The sequence below is a fragment of the Hyla sarda genome, chromosome 6 (assembly GCF_029499605.1).
Source record: "Hyla sarda isolate aHylSar1 chromosome 6, aHylSar1.hap1, whole genome shotgun sequence".
NCBI classification, from domain to species: Eukaryota; Metazoa; Chordata; class Amphibia; order Anura; family Hylidae; genus Hyla; species Hyla sarda.
Window position 1 is genome coordinate 69,374,138 of NC_079194.1, and position 22,921 is coordinate 69,397,058.

At 42.8% G+C, this 22,921-nt stretch overlaps 1 protein-coding gene across 5 annotated transcripts in view; it reads left to right on the top strand.

The window, feature by feature from the left end:
* Positions 1–16,780, top strand: part of STIMATE (STIM activating enhancer) — a 69,965-nt gene extending 53,185 nt beyond the window's left edge. For 2 of the 5 annotated variants that reach the window (XM_056524076.1, XM_056524077.1), the window contains 3 exons: positions 3,316–3,506; positions 13,905–14,025; positions 15,543–16,780. In XM_056524076.1, the coding sequence (XP_056380051.1) occupies positions 3,411–3,506; positions 13,905–14,025; positions 15,543–15,649 (324 nt within the window). In that variant the 5' untranslated portion in view covers positions 3,316–3,410 and the 3' untranslated portion in view covers positions 15,650–16,780. Of the gene's footprint in view, positions 1–3,315; positions 3,507–9,804; positions 9,832–13,683; positions 13,804–13,904; positions 14,026–15,542 lie in introns of those variants that run through there. The other 3 variants (XM_056524078.1, XM_056524080.1, XM_056524074.1) reach the window with 3 other exon arrangements.
* The last annotated feature ends 6,141 nt before the right edge of the window (positions 16,781–22,921 follow it).

Below are 22,921 nucleotides of genomic sequence, written 5' to 3' on the forward strand. Positions count from 1 at the left end.
AACTTTCTGGAGCCAGTTGATATGTAAAATTTTAACTTTAGCAGCTGATAAGTACTGGTAGGATTAAGTAGTTTACAAATCTGTTAAACTTTCTGTAGTACCCCTTTCCGGAGTACCCCTTTAACGCACCAGGACGTACGTACATTTACGTCAGGTACATGACGCAAGCATCGGACCGATGCTCGCATCATGCACGGCAGGTCCCGGCTGCTATCAGCAGGCATGGACCCGCTGGTAATGGCGGACATCAGCGATCGCCTGTATCAATACAGATCACAGCATCTGCGGCAATGTGGTCATTATATATGGAAGATCGGATCGCCTGCGGCGCTGCCGCGGGGATCTGATCATCCAACTTGGCGGCCCAAGATTCCCTTACCTGCTCCGGCTGTCATCCCAGGGTCTTCTCCTCTGGTCTGACATCGAGCAGACCAGAGAAGTTCATCACCGATAACACTGATTAGTGCTATGCCTATTCATTGATTGCTATAAATAGTCCCCTATGGGGACTATAAAAGTGTAAAATAAAAGTTAAATTTTTTTTGGGAAAAACCCTTCACCAATAAAAATTGAAATAGCCCCTTTTCCCATTTTATCCCAAAAAGCATAAAAAATTTATTAATAAACATATTTGGTATCGCCATGTGTCTAAATGTCCGAACTATCAAAATATATTGTTATTGATCCCCTATGGTGAACTGCGTAAACGTAAAAAAAATAAAAAGAAGCTAAAGGGACTCAAATATTAACGTTAAAGGGGTTCTCCACCATAAGGTGATTTTAGTTCGTACCTGGCAGACAGTAATGGACATGCTTAGGAAGCATCTGCGCTTGTCTTGGGGCTAAATGTGATGAGATTACCATAACACTGTGGCTAGCTTTTTGTGAACTGGTATTTCCTGTTTGTTTTCTTCTTTTCCCTACAAATCCTATAATTCCATTTTGCTCCCTCCCACACATCAGCCACCCCACCCATTAAGCTATGAGCTGCATCCATTCAAAAGACATGTGGTTCCTACAGCTGTTGCATTGGTTGCAGATTGATTTCTCTCCCACCAAACGATCCCCTCCACCCATTGAAGCAGACAGGCTCCCTGTCATCAGCTGACTAGTGAGTCAGGTCTCGGCCGCATTGCAAGCTGGGAAAAATCTGAGACAACAGTCATTTTGTATGCTGTTAAAAATAAATATTGGGGTGAAAATCACAGAAGAATTGTGAGAAAACCGTCACACACAGGTACAGACACTATATTATGAACTACACTAACTTTACAGCCCCTGTAGCATAGCCAAATAAAATAAATTCCTGGAATACCCCTTTTAAGTTATTAAGGTTCTAGCTACGCAGCTAGAAGCTACACTGGGTCTAAGCGTGGTTGCTGCTACTTCAGTTGTCTTTTTAGGAGACTTTGCACCTTTCTTTCTATTGTACCTTTTAAGGTGTGTGAGATCCTCCAAAGGACAGGTAGGTATGTTTAGCCACCTTTGCCACTAGGATATCCAACCCGGGAACTGTGTCTTCGTCTGCCACAATGCATTCCTCAAAGAGAGAGCGCCTTTTTGAGCCCTTCGGAAGAAAGGCATTTATCACAGCTTTTGCCCATTCCCCTTTAAGTACATTATGATTTTTTTTCATGCATTTTCATGGAAAAGAGAGCATTTTACGGTCATCTAGGTCCCCTAGAAATTCATCTTTTATGGATCTAGACCTGAAATTTTTTTGTGATGGTGGCGCTCAAGAGGTTCTTGGTAAAGGAGCAGGAGATATATTTCACAAGGCAGACCAGATTTAAAAGGGTATTCTGTCCAAATACATCTTATGCCTTATCCAAAGGATAGGGGATAAGATGTCTGATCATGGGGGGGCCCACCGCTGGGACCCCCGGCTATGTCCGTGCAGCACTCGCATTCTATGAGGGGCTGCGTCTCCAGTTTCGGAAACCTCTTTGTTTCCGGGACTGGAGATGTGATGTCACACCACGCCCCCTTTTGACATCACCCCATACCCCCTCCATTCATGTCTATGGGAGGGGGCGTAACGGCAGTCACGCCCCCTCCCATAGACATGAATGGAGGGGGTGTGGCGTGAGGTCACGTCTCCAGTCCCAGAAACAAAGAGGTTTCAGAGATTGGAGACACAGCCCTGCATAGAATGCCGGTGCTGCACGGAGATCGCGGGGGGGGGTCTCAACGGCACATTTGGATAGGGAATAAGATGTATTTGGCCGGAATACCCCTTTTAATCTTTAATCATGGTCCTACCAGAGATCCGGTCACTACCCAATATCCTGATGTTTCACCCTGTATTTACCCCACTTGGGGGTTCCTAGAGGGGGATCTTTGCTGGGCAGACTGACAATGTCTCCCAGGCCACTGCTGCACCTGAATCATAGAAGGGGAGACTTACCCCAAAGAGGTTCCATGAGCCACTGACCTCTCGGGTAGACTGTTCGGACAGGGACGATAAAAACACTGGTGAGGGGAGGAAGGGGTGGGGTATTTAACCTCTAAGTGCTTTTCCCTTTCTCAATCAGGAGGAGGCGCTCTCGGGATGCTGTCGTAGAGACCACAGGGGAAATTACAATTCTGCTGTTAACTGCTCCTCTCTTATTCCTCTTAGAAATCTATTATTAAAGGGGTATTCCAGGCCAAAACTTTTTTTTATATATCAACTGGCTCCGGAAAGTTAAACAGATTTGTAAATTACTTCTATTAAAAAATCTTAATCCTTCCAATAGTTATTAGCTTCTGAAGTGGAGTTGCTGTTTTCTGTCTAACTGCTTTCTGATGACTCACGTCCCGGGAGCTGTGCAGCTCCTATGGGTATATTCTCCCATCATGCACAGCTCCCAGGAGGACGTGACATCATCATATTATGATGTCAGAAAACTTCAGAAGCTAATAACTATTGGAAGGATTAAGATTTTTTTATAGAAGTAATTTACAAATCTGTTTAACTTTCCGGAGCCAGTTGATATATAAAAAAAAGTTTTTGCCTGGAATACCCCTTTAAATTGACAATTGCGCACACACTATCCAGTTGACCTTTTTTTTATTCATATCATAAATATAACTACACCCATAGACTTTAGTGGAGGCCAAAGTGCAATATACGAAATCATCTGGAGACTATAATATTTCCACATTATCAGGTCTATGGCCACCTGGTATAGATAACGCCATAATAATGTCACTGTATTTATGACCATTGTGCCTTCATGTTATACGGGAATCGATGATGTGTTCTATAAATCTGGCAGCTAATGTAACATGTTCCCCCTTAAACAACAGTTGTTTGGATTCTTTGCCCTTCAGTCATCTTACAGAATAAAACCCTTGAGTGCCGTGCGTCTCTGGAGAAGGCTGGGAGGGTATAAACACCCACGTCACCCCCTTCCCTACATATATAGATGCAGCTGTCCGGCTGTGGATTGTACAACCCTGTCTGTGGTATTGTGCCTGCGGTGATCAGTAACCCACTGTGTGCAGAGATGTCCCAGCCTCCGGTAAGGAACACAGTAATATGACCATTTGTTGTGTATATTCATTGTATCTGCTGGATTCAAGATTTTTCTGATTTTATGCAAAACTTTGCTTGGGAGGACTGAACCTATATAATGTGCTACAGTAGTGGTGAGAACAGAAACATTATCCTATATCTATCTATCTATCTATCTATCTATCTATCTATCTATCGATTGATCTCATATCTATCTATCTATCTATATATATGTCTTATATCTATCTATCTATATATATATATGTCTTATGTCCTATCTATCTATATATGTCTTATATCTATCTATATATATATATATGTCTTATATATATATATATATGTCTTATATCTATCTATCTATATATATATATATATATATATGTGTGTGTGTCTTATATCTATCTATCTCCTTTATCTATCGATTTCAGCTTTATCTATATATATATATATATATATATATATATATCTCCTATCTATCTCTCATATCTATCGATCTCATATCTATCTATCTCATCTATAAATATATCTTTATCTCATATCTATCTATATACTGTATCCAATATCTATCTGATCTCTATTTTATCTGTCTTTACTAAAAGCTGCTCTATTGCATTCTAAAATTGCCACTAAAGTGTATGATGTAAAGTGAACATAGATTTTATATATTGTATATATATATCCCAGATTGTATTAACTTTTCTGTGGCTTTTCAGCTCCTGTTATGGGTTAATGTGAACCACTTTTTTCACTCTTTTCTCATATGTTAAACACTTGTGATTTGTTATTGGTGCACATATATAAATATACACACACACGTCCCTAAACATAGGATGGTAATTGGTTCCAGACGGACCATCTTTTGTTGAAACCATCGTATGTTGAGAGATTCGTACCATGGACCATACTCACGTGACCCCCTCCCCCCCACTCCTCTGCTGCTGTATCACTACATCTCTGCTGCCCTCCGCCGTCACTGCTCATACCGCCCCTATTGGACAAGGGGGCAGCGACGTGATGATGGCACAGGCCAGCGGCAGCAGAGGAGCGGCAAAATGACGGGCAGAAAAGAGGTTCTCAGCACTCCAAGGTGAATTTCAAGGTGATTTATTATCTCATGTATTAGATACAACGTTTCACCGACCTCTCTGCGGCTTTTTCAAGCATACAATAGAGTGTAGGTGCCTGCTTGAAAAAGCCGGTGAGGGGTCAGTGAAACGTTGTATCTAATACATGGGATAATAAATCACCTTGGAGTGCTGCAGAACATCTCTTGCAATTGGCTGAACAGCAGACGGTGATTTGGCATACTCCGGCACCCACCATACCTGCACATATATTGGGGTATTCTGCTTACTTACTTGGATATTTATATAATTTTTATCTGTGAATATAGGCGTAAACCTTATAGACTGATAGAGAGCACGAATATGCATTGAATAAGAATCTTCTGATAAAAAGTGATTAAAGCCCAGTGTCACTCAGAATTGTATCAATTCTCTATGACTGCTGCTAATAGGACAATCCTGCTTTGCCAGAGTAAATGAGGCCATATATGTGCAATCGTTCCTTCAGCCGTCAGCTCTCCTGATGGTTCCGTACACATGAACGTTTCCTGTGCTCTAAATGGAGAGAGGAGGGAAAAGCCACTGCCAGACACCTCCGGGGGCATCTTATAACTCAGAGAAAAAAAAGCATTGGCCACTTGATATGTAACATGCACATTACTTCTTCCCTCCAATGATATCATGTAATGTGTACAGAGGCCATTGGTCGACAACTTTCCTCTAAATGTGTATGGAGGCCTAAAAGGTGTTATCAAGTTATATAAAACACACAAACCACAAGATAGGGGATAAGCGTCTGATTGTGGAGGGGGTATGACCAATGGGACCCTCCGCAAAATGAGGCCCGTTTCTTATGATGCACTCCGGCCCCCACTTTCCAAAAAATGGTCTCGAGAGTGACAGCCTGCTCCTCCAACCACCACCGGCTGAGGTGGGATATTGCTGCGGCCAGTGATCGGCGGAGGTCTCAGCAAACCCCTTCCACCCCCAGTTACCAAACGGTTATCCCCTAGGGGCCGTCTCATACTGTGGAGTGCTAATGTCCCAACCTTGGGAACTGGTCTCAGAAGGGGGGGAGCTCCACCAATCATCGTCTGCAGCAATGTCCCACCTCAGTCAATGATTGTAGGAGCAGGCTGTCACTCCTGAGACCAGATAGCTATCTGCTCTGAAAATCATGGGGGTCCCAGAGGTCACCCCCCCCCCCCTTAGATCAGACACTTATCTCCTATCCTGTGGATAGGGGATTAGATTTACCTAAAGAGGTACTCCACTGGAAAACTTTTTTTTTTTTTTTTTTTAAATCAACTGGTGCCAGAAAGTTATACATATTTGTAAATTACTTCTATTTAAAAATCTTAATCCTTCCACTACTTATCAGCTGCTAAATGCTCCACAGGAAGTTCTTTTCTTTTTGAATTTCCTTTCTGTCTGACCTCAGTGCTCTCTGCTGACACCTCTGTCCATGTCAGGAACTGTCCGGAGCAGGAGAGGTTTGCTATGGGGATTTGCTCCTGCTCTGGACAGTTCCTAAAATGGACAGAGGTGTCAGCAGAGAGCACTGAGGTCAGACAGAAAGGAAATTTTAAAAGAAAATAACTTCCTGTGGATCATACAGCAGCTGATAATTACTGGAAGGATTAAGATTTTTTAATAGAAGTCATTTACAAATCTGTTTAACTTTCTGGCACCAGTTGATTTAAAAAAAAAAAATGTTTTCCAGCAGAGAACCCCTTTTACCTCCTTTACCCCATGCAGAGACTTGCAGTACTCCTTTTTGTCTTCCTAACCTCATGTTTCTCTAGTCTTACATGGTTGGAGGCCCACAGGAGCGTAATGTTTAAAGGGAACCCATCACATTCTACCAGCAGCCTGTTATAGAGCAGAAGGATCCAAGTGGATTAATATATAGAGTCTTAATTTTATGTGATCAAACAAAGTGCCGCTGTGACCTTCTTTTTATTTTGTTTTTGTCTTTGCCATAGTGACATACACCCCTGCGTTTGGGTGAAAAAGGTTCAGATTATCTTGTATTATGCATTAAAATCTTGGATTCAGGAGTCTAATGGGCGGTTCCATTTAGTGGCATACTCATACAGGGAATATGTCAAACTAGGAGTGAGACTCCTAAGCATAATATTAAAGGGGTTATCCAGGAAAAAACTTTTTTTTTTTTTTTTTTTAAATATATATAATTTTTTTTTTATATATATATATATATATATATATATATATATATATATATCAACTGGCTCCAGAAAGTTAAACAGATTTGTAAATTACTTCTATTTAAAAAAAAATCTTAATCCTTCCAGTACTTATGAGCTGCTGAAGCCGAGTTGTTCTTTTCTGTCTAAGTGCTCTCTGATGACACCTGTCTCGGGAACTGTCCAGAGTAGAAGCAAATCCCCATAGCAAACCTCTTCTACTCTGTGCAGTTCCCGAGACAAGCAGAGATGTCAGCAGAGAGCACTGTCGCCAGACAGAAAACAACAACTCAACTTCAGAAGCTGATAATTATTGGAAGGATTAATATTTTTTTTTTTTTTTTTATATATATATATAGAAGTCATTTACAAATCTGTTTAACTTTCTGGAGCCAGTTGATATATATATATAAAAAAAAAAAAAAAAAAAGTTTTTACCTGGAATACCCCTTTAATACTTTTAGTACAACGGGACATTCCGGTCCTCCTGGATCTTGGTCACCCGTATCGCAGGTAGGACTTCTCATAGGATGCTGCGATAGTGATGGATACTGAAAGAGCATTTGATGTTCTCGCCATTACAGACTTCAGTTGTGTCCCCATAACCTATGGCTCTTGAGCTGTTGCAAAACTACAACTCCCATCATGCCCTGACAGCCTTCGGCTGTCAGGGCATGATGGGAGTTGTAGTTTTGCAACAGCTCAAGAGCCCCAGGTTATGGAGAACATTGTTCTAGAAGCTTTGAGAGTAGACTCTTGGAGGAATCGACGTTTTCAAGGTGACCTCATGACTCACTGTGTCCGGATTAGAAATGGCCGTCATATGTGCCACCCTTAATCCTTCACAACAAAGTCTCCAGATCTTTATTCAGAGAACAGGCATCGCTGGCGATTCCCAGAACAGTTTGGTGCCAGCTCCTGGAGAATATATCTATGACCACCCCTCCCCCCCCCCCCCCATCCACATTTCTCTTGCATGCCATAATGGCTTCGTACAGGGTGAGTGGTTTCTGTTCTATAACAAGACGCTGATTTCTCACCCTGTATTTATATTGCTGTCACTCACTTCATGTAAACGTATCGGGTAGATGGAGGTGTCTGTGTAGACTTTTTAGAAAGAAACGTTATCCAAGTGCGTTGGAGAGCAGCTCAGTGCATCTACTACCTATACACATGATATCTCTTCTGGTTTTAATCACCGGGAAAAAAAATATATAATGCTTCTGTATGTTATTCTCCATGTCATTCATGTTCTTTTACATGTCTATTTTATGTGTCTAGCTTCTTTATTTGGCTCACAGATCCCTCTGTTCTGCTGCTCGCTCATTCTGACATCTACTGCTCAGGAAGGGGCGTGTCCGAGGCAAGCACTGAGCCCGCCCTCACTCACAATGTATTCACTTTGTTTTTAAGCCTGCTGTGCTGGGTTTCTCTATCCATTCACTGCAGGCTGCTCTGTAACCCCCCCCCCCCTTCTTTTTGTTTTCATGCTGCGGTCTGAAAGGACAAGAGTGAGCACAGAGGAGGGGCTAGTCCCACCCTCACTTCCTGGACTCAATGGGTACTCCAGCAGAAAACAATTTTCTTTTCATATCAACTGGCTCCAGAAAGTTATACAGTTTTGTAAATTACTTCGATTAAAAAATCTCAATCCTTCTAGTACTTATCAGCTGCTGTATTCTCCAGAGGAAGTTGAGTTGTTCTTTTCTGTCTGACCACAGTGCTCTCTGCTGACACCTCTGTTCATGTCAGGAACTGTCCAGAGCAGGATAGGTTTGCTATGGGGATTTGCTCCTACTCTGGACAGTTCCTGACATGGACAGAGGTGTCAGCAGAGAGCACTGTGGTCAGACAGAAAAGAACAACTCGACTTCCTCTCTAGTATACTGCAGCTGATAAGTACTGAAAGGATTGAGATTATTTTTTAATAGCAGTAATTTACAAATCTGTTTAACTTTCTGGAGCCAGTTGATGGGAAAAATATTGTCTTACACCGGAGTACCCCTTTAATCTCAGCTGGGACAAAGATGATGCTTCAGCTGCACAGGACCATGTTCTGGATGGCATGAGGACCCTCTAGTGTTTTTTTTATTTATTTTTTATAAGCCATCATTTCTATAAAAAGGAAATAACATTTTCTTATGAAGTATATTAGAAAGGTGACTGTTTTGCTAAGATGTACAACATATAACAAGTTTTTTGATTCTGATAGTTCCCAATTAACCTGTTTTTTTCCAGTTTGTATTAACCTGGACATCACCAGTTATACCAGGGTTTTCCAAACTATGGCTCTCCAACAGTTGCAAAACGACAACTCCTATTATGCACTTTTATCTGTATGCTTGTTTTGTAGTTTTGCAACAGCTGGAGAGCTACAGATAGGAGAACACTGGGTAATAGGATGCAGCATGGACTAGTAGAAATGTTGTACGTTGTAGAGTTTTTTGTTGTTGTTGTTTTTTTTTTTCTTTTACTATGTTTTATACCACTTATGGCTTCTGGGCTCCAATACAAAATCTGTAATGGCCCAGGTTTTTTTCTGACACTTTTTGGAAAACGGCCACTGCAGTTTTTGAGCCAAAATCAGAAGTGTATTCAAAAGAAATGGGAAATATAAAGGAAGAATTTATACTTCTCCTTCCTGCTGGATCCACTATTGACTTTGGCTCAAAAACTGTGGTGGTAGTTTTCCAAAAAACGCCAGAAAAAAACCTGTGTGGAAACCTCGCCTAATACCGGTGTGTTTTTATGGGGTCCCTTATAAAGGCTTCATAAGAACAAATTCTGCCACCATTATAGGGTGTTGTGTAAAATGTATGGCAGTCCTGTTTTCTTCAGTACTGTAGAGCTGAGCTCCAGCACCAGACACAACAGATGGACAGGAATGCATTGTTTTTGGGAGCCATGTTTTTTTTTTTTTTTTTATTATAAATCCTGTACAATCTTTTTAATCTTAGCAAACTCAAAAAAGACATCCACTTTCTCTTTTCATTAAAGGGGTTATCCAGGATTATAAAAACAGCTGAATGAAGCCAAGCTGTAGTACCACATGCAACTTAAGGTGCCTATCATTTTTACAAACTTCTGATATGTTTTTATTTAATATCAGACGTTTTAGTCAGTGGGCATCCAGGGGCCGAGACCTCGAATGAATGCTCAGAAAAAGGGATAGACACGCCCAGCTGCCATTCTTATTTTTTTAAGCTTCCCTCAGAGAGTGATATACAAATTCATAGAAAGTCTAGGAAGAATTCTAGCAATCTGTACACTATTGCTATGGTTTCCAATAAGAGGCATCTAAAGATCCACTTGCAAGATTCATAACTAGACATTGCTTCTTATGTCCTGTATTTGAAGATTGTGGACTCTAGTGCAAAATCAGGGCCCCAATTATAATGCTTCATTTATTGTACTGGCCTCCATATATTGGGAAGAGAGACTTTATGGGCCTCCTAAGGCTCCAGGCCACTCTCCTCACCCCCTGTACTTACACCCCTGTATACCACTAGTCATTCATAGTCAGTCTTCTATAGTTAAAATAATTTAAAATGTATATAAATAATTTTAAAATAATTTATAATAATTTAATTTAAAATGGCAGACACCAGACGGAAACCAAACTGACCCCATTAAAGTGAACGGAGTCTGATGGGCTCTGATGGTGTCCCTCATGCAGTGGACCGGTAGACTCTGGTTTCCACTGCTGACCGGAATCTGCAGCAAGGCCATGAACAGAGACCTTGACCTTTGTACTTTTAGGCTACACTATTATTACTCTAAAGACCAAATTTAGAAGGGACTTGGTAACTGAGCAGCAATGTCGAGAGTATTAATAATTTCACTTGTTTTACTTTCTGTATAACAATAAGAGCCAAACAAGAGCCATCTCAGAAATTCCGAAGACATTCCCGAGACGCTCCGGCTTACTGAAGCAGATGAAACCTTGACTCCAGTGATTCAACAATTTGCACAAGTTGGAATATGAATTCCATAAAAAAAAAACTAAATATTTAGGTTTCCTACTGAGTCTGTAGGTTAAAAAATATTAGCTATTAGTGGATGTAAACTAGAAAATTGACTTGAAAGTCACCTGGACATCATATGCAGTGATGGTGTCTTCCACACTGGGGCGGTCACCTGGCTTTAGAGCTTTGGCATAGATAGACATAAATCTACATGTATTACACTTCCACAGGTATGTACATTAGATACCTATGGAAGTGTAACTAGACATATTCTCTTAGATCTGTCAAAAAATCGATCAGTTTGGTTTTATGTCCGTAAGTCTTGATGAGCGCTTTGAATTCTATGTACTTCAGAGATGGGCATACATTGGTAGATAACTTTAGTGGGAAATCATGGCACTTTAATAGTTCTGTAAAGGTTTGGGTCATAGATCTCCACTAGAGATGAGCAACATATCTATGTAATCAACAATAAACAGTAATACAGAACACTGACATAACCTGTAATACTTGCAAATCACAATGTGCATGAGACCCCTGAGGAAGTCGCCTTTTGGGAGCGACGGAACGCGTGGGGGTTTTGTGGCCCCGTCCTCTCACTGACCTTTTACATCTGGTCTAGTCCTCCATCTTTTGAACGCTTGTCTCATGCACATTGTGATTTGCAAGTATTACAGGTTATGTCAGTGTTTTGTACTACTGTTTATTGTTGATTACATAGATATGTTGCTGCATAGCTTGTATGTTTATGATGTATAACAGCTTTACATGTATAGTGTGACGCATTATTCAATACAATAGGACGGGTGCCTGTTTCTAGGAGAGGGGGTTCATGGCCCCTCCCTAGGTGAGTGCTTGGGCTTATACTTCTAGCCCATAATTTCAAATGGTTTTATTCTTTTTTTTTCTTCCTTCCCTCTTTTTTGTATAGTTATATACTTGGTGTATATTTAATAAAATTGGTATATTTATTCAACATTTGTGTGTTGGTGTGCTGATGCATATTCAGTGTTTCCCCTTTCTTTTTTATTGTTATCATCACTGATGACAACAGTACTTACCTTGTCCCGGTCCGTGGCAGGGTTCTGCGGTATCTTCGCTCCGGGCACCGGCTTGGGGCACAAGCGGAGCTTAAAGGAGAACTCCAGAATATAAAAATTGTCCCTCATACTGCTGGCAGTAAAAAAATAAAGATGTACATACCTTCCTTGGTTCCCCTTGGGCCTCCGGTAACTGGCTCCGGCCTCCGCTGCGATCCTCTTCCTGGTTGCTGGTGGTCGGCGAGTCATACTGCGCTCAGCCAATCACCGGCCGCAGCGAAGTCCCGACTCGTCCGGCGATAGGCTGAGCGGCAGTGTGACGTTTTCGGCCCCGGCAGCAGGTGCCGCTGTAGTGAAGGATTTTGTGTCTTGAAGCGTTCTCACACTGCCGCTCAGCCTATCGACGGCCGAGTCGGACTTCACTGTATGACTCGCCGACCATCAGCAACCAGGAAGAGGATCGTGGCGGAGACCAGAGCCGGTTACCGGAGGCACCGGGGGAGCGAAAGAAGGTATGTACATCTTTATTTTTTTTTCTGCCGGCAGTATGGAGGACAATTTTTATATTCTTGAGTTCTCCTTTAATGACTTAACCGCTGCTGCCTGGGACCCTGCAGAAAGCAGCAGCGGCTCGGGACATGGGCGGAGCTTAGTGATGTCACCGCTGCTGCTCTCTGCTGGGTCCCGGTATTGGGAACAGCAGCGGTTACGTCATTAAGCTCCGCTCGTGCCTCACTCTGGTGCAGGAGTGAAGATACTGGAGAAGATTACCGGAGATCCCTGCCACGGACCGGGACAAGGTAAGTACCGTTGTCATCAGTGTCACCTGCACTACTTGTCTGTACCGACAGGTTAGTGCAGGTGACACTGGTTACAGATTTCCTGTAATAAAAATATGAAAATAAATGAAATAACTCTGCAATTCAATTTAACCCCTGAAGGACATAGGACGTAAATGTACATCATGGTGCCCTAGTAAACTGTGATGTACATTTACCTCATGCGTGATGTACATTTACCTCATGCACAACCATCAGCCAGGCACCAGACGGGACCTCACTACTAATTGCAGACACCAGAATCACACTGATGTCTGCCATTAACCCTTTAGATGCCCTGATCAATGCTGATAATGGCATTTAAAGCAGTTGGGGGCTTTGGAGACACTCATTGGACCACCTTTAGAGCAATCTTGGGTGCCCAATGGGCAAAGATTGCAGCTGGAGGTCTCTTAACATACTCCATGCCACTCCCTGAGGGATCTTCTTGTATAGTCTGCCATTGTCAGGGCTGTACATGTAGATTGCTGATATTACTGCTCACAGCTATTGCCATTGCCTAGCACTAAACAGTAAAAGCAATCGAAAGAGACCTATTCTAAGAAAACGTTACACTTCTATTTTTATAATTAATATGTTAATGTTTATTAAAAGTTTAATAAAAACTATATCGATATAAATCACGATAGTCTCTGCATAAGCTAATGGGCCAAAATTGGCCGGCCAGTAGTCTATCCCTCTTATATTTTTCCTTCAATGGATTGTTCACCTGGGAGTTGTAGCTTTACAACAGCTGGAGGCACACTGTTTGGAAAAACACTGTTCTAATACTTGGGGATATTTCTGATCCAGACGACAGAGATGTTGATAAAGTTTATTATATTTGTATAATTAAAGATAAAATGTTAGATTCCATTTTAAGAAAGGTGAGAGAATAAAAAGATACACGTGTCATCTCATCCTACGAGTCTGGTTAGAATTAATAGTAATTATCCTCCTATAGCCACAAGTAAAGAAGGAGCAGAGGAGGATTTGCAGCCGCTTGTATAAACCTAAAGAGCTTCCAAGGTTCTTTCAGCCTTGATTTTTAGCAGAGGGTAGAACCTATTTATAACCATGGCATTATTTGTTGGCAGTGAACGTCTTGTTTAGAACATAATTCAGAGTAATGAAGACTCCATAGCACTCCGGAGCCGCTGCCGCTTTGCGTTACTATTTATCCTGTCGCTATCATTTATCTAAATGCATGGTAACAAGATGGCAGTCCTGTGAAAGATGCAGACGACTATGTTAAGATGGATGATTATATGTTATACGGTTCTCTCTTTTTTTTTTTTTTTTTTTTTTCAGGAAGCCCCAATTAAAAAGAAGAGGCCAAAGGTAAAGGAGGAAGATCTGAAGGGAGCTAAAGATAAGCTGGGGAAGCAAACACCCATCAAATCCAAGACATACCAAGTAATGAAGGAATGTGGTGAGTACGGACCATGTGTACATCACTGTACGGATAGAACAGTCCTCACATCATATAGTGTTAGATCCAGACTAAACATCAAGGACCTGGTGTGATCAGTGGCCAATCCTACACTCTGAGCCCTTATTAAAATAGTACCTGTCACCAAACTAACTGTCTTAAACTAACTCACACTATGTTCCCTAACTATACCTAACACCCCCCACCCCAGCAATTTTTTTTTTAAGAGCTTTAAAAGGGAACTCTGTCTCTAAGACATCTTATCGGCACACTGGGGCGGAGTCGTGACATCGGCAGACTCCTGGGTGCTGCATGTGAGATAGCGAGGGTCCCTAGTGGCGGGACCTCCGCAATCAAACATCTTATCCCCTATCCTTTGGATTGGGGCTAAGATGTCTTAGGGCCGAAGTACCCCTTTAAAAAGCTCTGTTTCTAACATTTCTTCTTGCAGGCACGACTTCACTGAAGCCTACTGGGGGACTGCTTCCGCCCTCAAATCTCTGGTGTGCTCTGAGTCGGGAGGGCGCAGAGATGCTTAGCTTATGGCGTGGCAGGCTGCTCTGGGGTCTCCTCCTCCTTGATTAGCACTGCACATACTTTACAGGGAGGAGGAGTATAGGAGCAAAGACCTTCCGAGACCAGCACCGCTGGGCACCAGCTGCCAAGGGACCGAGGACACATATAATACGGCAGCCATGTCAGGGAGTGTGGCAGGTCAGCTTGGTGACAGGTACTTTTTAAAGCTGCACAACTCTTAAAGCTGCAGATCTGATACTGCATTCAGTCATTTAGTTTACATTAACCTCCACAGCAGAAAATTTGCAGCTTCAAATCCTGCACATCAAATATGCTTAGGATACTGTACGTTAATACACCCTACTGAGGTCTGAAGATAACCTATAGGATACTGACCTCTGGGGATCATGTGCATAGGGGATAATTTAATGTGATAACCCCTTTAATTTAGATGCATTTAATCATTATGTGAAGCTAATGTTTTGTTTAAAAATAAACAATAGTAACTTAAGACTTGTGTCCCCATGGTAACAGACAACAAAAATTCTGTGTAGTCTGATATCGCAGTAATACTCCCTTTCATTTATGTACATTCAGTAGGTTAGAAAAAAGAAGTGGGAATAGATAAGAGTACAATTAACTTTAAAGGGGTTATCTGGGGAATTAAAAAAAAAAAAATTTGTGATGTACCCCTGGCTTGTTTCCAAAACCATTCACATCTCCCCAATGCCCACCTCCTACTCCTCCTCTGCCCACTGTCGCATCTTCTCTCCGCTCCTTCCTCCTGCACACCCTATTAAAAAACTACCTTTCCCAGCAGTCCTCACTGGTGAGACCAGTAGAAAGGTGGCATGGCTTGCCGGTATGATGTCAGACAGAGGGCGGGGCTTGATGAGCTATGAAAGAGATACAATCATTGCCGTTTGTATTGACTGTATGCGTTCTCTTCATAGTTTGGCTCATTCTTGAATTACTTCCTAATATCATTTTCTCATTCGCAGAACAAGCTGGATGTCCAGCTCCGTCTGTCTTCAGTCAAGTCAGAACCGGAACGGAGACGGCCTTTGATAAGGACAAGGAAGCGCCGGCAAAAAGTGTGTTTGGATGATACTCTATAGAATGGACGTGTGCAGGGTCTTACAGTCTACAGTTTTCTACCATTTGCCTTTGACGTTGCTTGGTGTATAAATGTAACTCTCTTCTACGAAGCCTTGTTAATGGTGGCCACCTCTTTTCATGGCCTCCAATACGATCAAATATGAAAGTTATATTAAGTGGTCTGTAAAATAAGCTTTAATCAGTTAGGGTATGTACACACTGAAGAATAGCTGCCTGGACATGTGCTGAATGATATCTGTGGCCGCAAGGAACACCAGGCCATTTTTCCAAATTTGTAATTTTCTTGATGGAATTTTCCACATTTTCTTCCATGAACAGTACCATACATGTCTATAGGTTGTGCCTGGTGTTCAAACTCTGCTCCACTAATGTTAAAGGGGTTATCCAAAAAACAATGATGTTTTTGCTTTAATTCTGCTCAACAAGGTGGTAAATGAAACCCCTCCCCCCACTTATATTCTTTGCTCCCCAGCACAATTATCACAGTTCTCTGGTCTCACTGTTGCTGTGGGGTGCAGTAGCGCCTCCACCTATAGGTAAAATAGGCAGCTGCCTAGAGCGCCCTCTTGATGGGGGCTCCGTTCTGCCCTCTGCAGAATGTGAGTTTTTTTTTCTTCTATTTACCACCTTCCTAAGCATTGTAAGAAAAAACAAATTTTTCCCCAGATAACCCCCTTTAATGGGGCTGGATTGCAGTGCCATATGCAACCTGTTGAAACACGTGGCACTGTTCTAAAGAAGCAGCCATATTTTTCTAGCCTTTTTTAAGGTTTGCTGCCCTAAGCTGTCACTGAGCTCTATGCTGTAAAAGCAAAGCACAACACATGTACACACCACAGCCGGGATCTGATTGGTTGCTATGGACAACACTTATTTTGCACTACTTTACACAAGTAAGACTCAATGTAATCCTTATGCTGAGAAGATATCCCACGTGCAGGGGTGGAGGACGTATGAGGTGGCCAGGATCTCCCAAACACTGCGCCACCCTTTGCCAGCTCCCCGTGTAGCTGAACCTGCTGCATTGGCGATATGTCCTCTTTTGCCCTCATGTCCAATTTTGGTTGTGCTTATTTTGGATGTTTTTTTTTTTTTTTTTGGTATATGTTAATAAACCAATAAACAGATAATGTATTTACAAACAAGTGTCAAATCTCGAATTACTTGATACTTGTGATGATATAAGATATTGCAGTCTGGACATTTTTTTCAGTGTGATACAAGAGTGTGTGTGTGTATATATATATATATATATATATAGAACCCTAGAACCGCCCACCTAGAGATCAATTAGAACAATTTTCCATAGTATAAGTCAGTGTTTCCCAATTAAGATGCTATCACCTATTGCAAAACTACAACACCCAGCATGCCCGGACAGCCGTTGCAACAGCTGGAGGCACCCTGGTTGGGAAACTATGACTTATGTACATGGCAAACACTACACATCCTTGTGTTTTTTCTGGTCCTTTTTCTCCCTGGTTTGGATTGCCTATATAAGGGTAAACTTACTTATTATTTCAATGTCCACAATGCAGAGCACTACCGGCACCACCTACAGGACCTTTAGCAACTAGGGCAGTATTCACATGCAGCGGAGACAAGCTGAGGCGCAGCAAACTACTGGGGTTTCAACAGCGTCAGAAATATAAGTGCATAGGATGACATCAACTTGCTAGAAGAATGTAAACGCAGCACTCACCGGGTAGTAGTTCAAAGTGCATCAACTTTATTGAAGTAAAAGATACAGCAGTATACACAGGCGGGGGAGCAGGTAAACAGGGGTGGGGGAAGGAGAGGCCTCTCTCTCCCCCTGCCTGTGTATACCGCTGTATCTTTTACTTCAATAGATGATGCACTTTGAACTACTACCTGGTGAGTGCTGCATTTAAATTCTTCTAGCAAGTTGATGTCATACTTATTATTTTATTGTCTACAACAAACTTATTGGGGCCAGTGGGTATTTCTGGCCATGTCTGGAGCCGCCCTTTAGTGCCAGTAGGTGCCCAGATGTGCTGGGGATGATGGAGGTTGTACTTGTCACATGTCAGCAGAGCTCTAACCTCATTTACACCCATAAGGCCCTTGGTTCTTTTTAGCACGTACGATATGCAGGTCTCTGCGCATGTGTGCTTCACCAGGCTCTACCTAAATGAAAATTTAGGATGTGCTTGGCCCAAAACCAAAATTAATCTTTTTAGGCTGAAACTGGGAATTTAGGAAGCGCTTGGCCAAAAACCGAAGCTGACCCAAAACTACAACTCCCAGCAGGTTGTGCTATAGAGCAGTGTAGCAGTACAACCCCCAGCAGGCAATGACAACTACCAGCAATGCATAAGGGGCAGTAACACAATGAAGTCCATTTACTGCTATAATAAAGCTTTTGTTGTCAGGGCATGCTGGCAGTAGTAGTTCTGCTCAAGCTGCAGAGCCACAGGTTTCAGATCACTGCTCTACAGCACATCCATAACTTTCTACAATGTTATCGCTCCTACCCAACATCCCCATCATGACAGGTCCTTCAGGCACAAGCTCAGCCCCACCTGGACCCCCCCCCCCCCTCTCTCCAGCACAGAATAAAATACTTGTGCCCCCACTGCTTCTGCCAAGGGTAAGTGCATCGGTCTGTCTGGCTCTGCAGCAATTTTTGACTTTTTTACGTTTACGCCATTCACCGTACGGGATAACAATATATTTCAATAGTTCAGACTTTTAAGCATGCGGCGATACCAAATATGTAAATTAATTTTTTATGCTTTTTTGGGGGATAAAATGGGAAAAACAGACGTTTTACTTTTTTATTGGGGGAGGGGATTTTTCAAATTTTTAACTTTTATTTTACATTTTTTAACTTTTTTTTTTCATAGGGGACTATTCATAGCAGTCATTTGATTGCGAATACTGTTCAGTGCTATGCATAGAGCATAGCACTGATCAGTGTTATTGGTGATCTTCTGCTTGATCTCAGACCAGAGCAGAAGACCCCAGGAGACGGCCAGAGCCAGCTGAGGGGACCTCCGGCTGCCATGCTGGATGATCGGATCCCCGCGGCAGTCGATCCGATCATCCATTCAATGTACCACACTGCCGCGATCTGTATTGATCACAGCATCTGAGGGGTTAATGGCAGACATCCGCGCAATCGCAGAGGTCCGCCATTACCGGCGGGTTCCTGTCTGCTGATAGCAGCCGGGACCTGCCGCGCATGACGCAAGCACTGGTCTGGTGCTCGCGTTCATGGCGGCGCGTAAATGTACGTCATGGTGCTTTAAGCGCCACGGCACCATGAGGTACATTTACGTACACTGTCGTTAGGGGGGTTAAAAAAAACAAACAAAAAAAACTGGAGAGGAGGTCCACCGAGCAATGAGGTCCTTGGCGAAGGAATACCGCGCTTGAACCTTCTTCGTTTCCTGAAACTTCTTGTCAGGGTGACTTCAGGCGGATACCCGCAGGGCATAAAATTCAGCGTGAGAGCTGAAAGTCTTGAGTGCCGGTCGGGCACAAAGAAAGGAGACTTCTGGAACCACGTCCGAAGTTCCTGGGTCCTTTAGCTGGAAGGTGTCTCTTATGGCCGCAACCAATGAGTACACCACATTAGGCACATCCGCACGGTCCTCTGGGTCGGAGGCCGAATCAGAAACTTCTTCCACAAGTTCTCCAGGTGAATGAGAACGTGTGAGGCGGCCCTGGAAGAGAGAGAGACAGACCTGGTAGGCGGGGTTAGAGAGCCAGAGCGGCGACCCTGGGAGCATTCTCTAGAGGAGCGACGCTTGCTACAGGTCGGAGAAATGGGGCGAGGGGAGCGCCTGTGCCTGCCAGAAGACTCGGGGGATAAGTCAGATGACACACCCCTATGATGCTGCGCGAGCGGCAGAATAGGGGGAGAGCGGGACCCTCCGGAGGGCCGGTGTAGGGAGGGTCTCTCCAAGGCAATCCCACATAACGGGAGACCTGAGCCAAGTCGGATTTAGCTGATACAGTCTGCTTATCTTACTGTTTCACATGTCTTGAGATCCCCATAGACCACAATGGACCTATTTTAAAAATTAAACCACAACACTGTAACACTGTCCCACCCCGGGACTCGAACCCGTGGTGGTCTCCAGGCTGTCAGAGAGGAGAAATGCCGGCCAATAGCAAGGGAGGGACGTGTTAGGAGCAGGGGGCACCGCTGATTGGCCCCTGCCAACATAATCGCGCACACAGCGCTGATTGGTGGACAGTTCGCGCCAAGAGAAGCTTCGGCGGCCCTGGGTGGGAGGAGCTAAAGCGCACCAGGCCGAAGTATTAACAAGAACCCCAGTAATGGCGTCCGCTCCTTGCCCCGAGCGCACATGCGAATGCATGTGCGCTCGCGGGGAACTGAGCGGACTAGACACCGCCGGCAGCAGCCGCTGCTGAAAGTGAAAGTAAGCCGGTGCTCAGAGCGCCCGCATAGAAACACGCCGCGGCTATCAGCCACTTCAATGTAAAAAACACACACACAGTCGTTACACACACAATATATAATATATAAATATATATATATATATATATATATATATATATATATGAATAAAGTGTAGAAAGTTGTGCCCCATCCAAACTGCCACTGCTCACCCCAGTAATAAAGGACCCCCTGTCCAGGCCAGCCCCATTATACCCATGAGAAAGGTGGGCCAAAAACTGAGGGTCTGCACCGAAGGAGAAAAGGAAATATACTCACCTCAGTCAGAAGAACTTACCTCATGAAGTCTTCAGCCAGCTTTTATCACCTGCATCATGCCGGGCTACCATGTGCGAGCGAGGCGAGATAGGGTGACCCGGACCCATGAGGTACAAACCCAGGCGCTGACCTTGACAAGAGGGGGTGAACAGCGCATATACGCAAAGTCTGTGCCCCCTTACTCGCAATGGGGAAACAGTGAGCCGCAGTTCCCGAGTCCCCACCTGAAAACAGGAAAGAAAATGGAATAAAAAACTAACACATTCCCTATCTAGGAAAATAAAAAAAGAACTCCAGACCATGTCCACCTCCTTAGACACTAAGCTTAAAACTGATTACCTCAGGGCCTGGAGGCGGGTATATCCTGCTGGGAGGAGCCGACTTCTTTGTTGCCATAGTGTCATACCTCCTAGAGCCAGCAGCATACACCCACGGTCTGTGTCCCCCAATGGAGCCGATAGAGAAAAATGTATTTTCAAACTAAAACAGTTAGGGTTTGCATATTTGATGTGAAGGATTTAAAGCTGTAGATTTGATGCTGTGTTTAGTCATTCAGTTTACATTGAAATCTGCTGCATAAAATCAGCAGCTTCAACGCTTGTACATCAAATATCCGTAGGATAATGTACATGTGAATAGACCCTTAAACATCTGTGTGAAGTGGTATACACAGACCATAAATTAAAATTTTCCAGTCGCCTCCACTCCCATGTATCTATTTTTATCATACGAATGGCCTAATATTTGGAGCATCGATGTTTATCGTGCTGCTTATGCTCTTTCCTTTTAGTTTACAGACATTCCTGCCATTCTCAAATTATATTGATTCCTTAGGGAGGACTTGAGATTTGAGACAGAAGACACAGTAAAAATAGAAGGCTGGGAAGGGAAGTTAATCCTTTAAGTCAGTGTTTCCCAATCAGGGCGCCTCCAGCTGTTGCAAAACTACAACTCCCAGCATGCCCGGACAGCCTAAGGCTGTCCGGACATGTTGGGAGTTGTAGTTTTGCAACAGCTGGAGGCACCTTGGTTGGGAAACATTGCTTTAAGTCAATGTTTCCTAACCAATGTGCCTCCAGATGTTTGAAAACTACAACTCCCAGCATGCCCGGACAGCAAAAGAGATTGTAGTTTTGCAACAGTTGGAAAATATTACTTTAACCCCTTAAGGACGCAGGGTTTTTCCATTTTCATTTTTTCCTCATCACATTCGAAAAATCATAACGCTTTCAATTTTGCACATAAAATTCCATATGATGGCTTATTTTTTGCGCCACCAATTCTACTTTGCAGTGACATTAGACATTTTACCCAAAAATCCACGGCAAAAACGGAAAAAAAAATTCATTGTGCGACAAAATTTAAGAAAAAAGGCCATTTTGTAACTTTTGGGGGCTTCCGTTTCTGCGCAGTTCCTTTTTCGGTAAAAATGACACCTTATCTTTATTCTGTAGGTCCATACAGTTAAAATGATCCCCTACTTATATAGGTTGGATATTGTCGTACTTCGGAAAAAAATCATAACTACATGCAGGAAAATTTATGTTAAAAATTCTCATCTGACCCCTATAACTTTTTATTTTTCTGCGTACGGGCCGATATGAGGGCTCATTCTTTGCGCCGTGTTCTGAAGTTTTTATTGTTACCATTTTTGCATTGATCGAACTTTTTATTAATTTTTTCATGATACAAAAATACGGTATTTTGGAGTATGGAATTTTTTGCGCGTACGCCATTGACCGTGCAGTTTAATTAACGATATATGTTCTGGGGTTCCGGCATGACCTCGTTTTAAACACCGGGACTGGGCGTAGAAGTACGCCCTACATCCTTAAGAGGTTAAGTGATTGTCCCCTTTGGACTTCTTCTTCTTCTTACAAGGTTCCTCTAGCAATAAGTTTATCAGGGGGTGTCTTGTTGCTAGTGTCCCCAAAATCATCTGTAACCACTAGGAAACCCAGCAGCAATGGAAAATACACTCAGTCATAACACCTTCAAAAAGGGGAACCCATAATCAGTTTCATGCTTTCCAATTATGGGCAGCATAAAACAGCAACAAGCTCCCTTAATAAAGTCATCTAAGATCCACTCTGAAGTACTGCATCATGCCAGAAATGTTAAATGGGGTACTCCGGAGGAAATAGAATATTTCCAAATCAAATGGTGCCAGAAACTTTATACAGATTTGCCTTCCAGTACTTATCAGCTGCTGTATGCTCCAGAGGAAGTTGTATTGTTATTTCCAGTCTGAACAGTGTTCTCTGCTGCCACCTCTGTCCATGTCAGGAATAGTGTTGAGCGGCATAGCCATATTCGAATTTGCGATATTTCGCAAATATATGGACGCATATTTGTAATATATTCGCTAAATTCGCATTATATTTTCGCATATTTGCAAAAATTAGCATATGCGGAAATTCGCACACCAGTCTCACACAGTAGTATTAGAGCCTTCTTTACACCACACAAGCTGGAAGCAGAGAGGGATGATCACTGTGATGTGTACTGTGAAAAAAAACGAATATTCGTAATTGCGAATATATAGTGCGATAT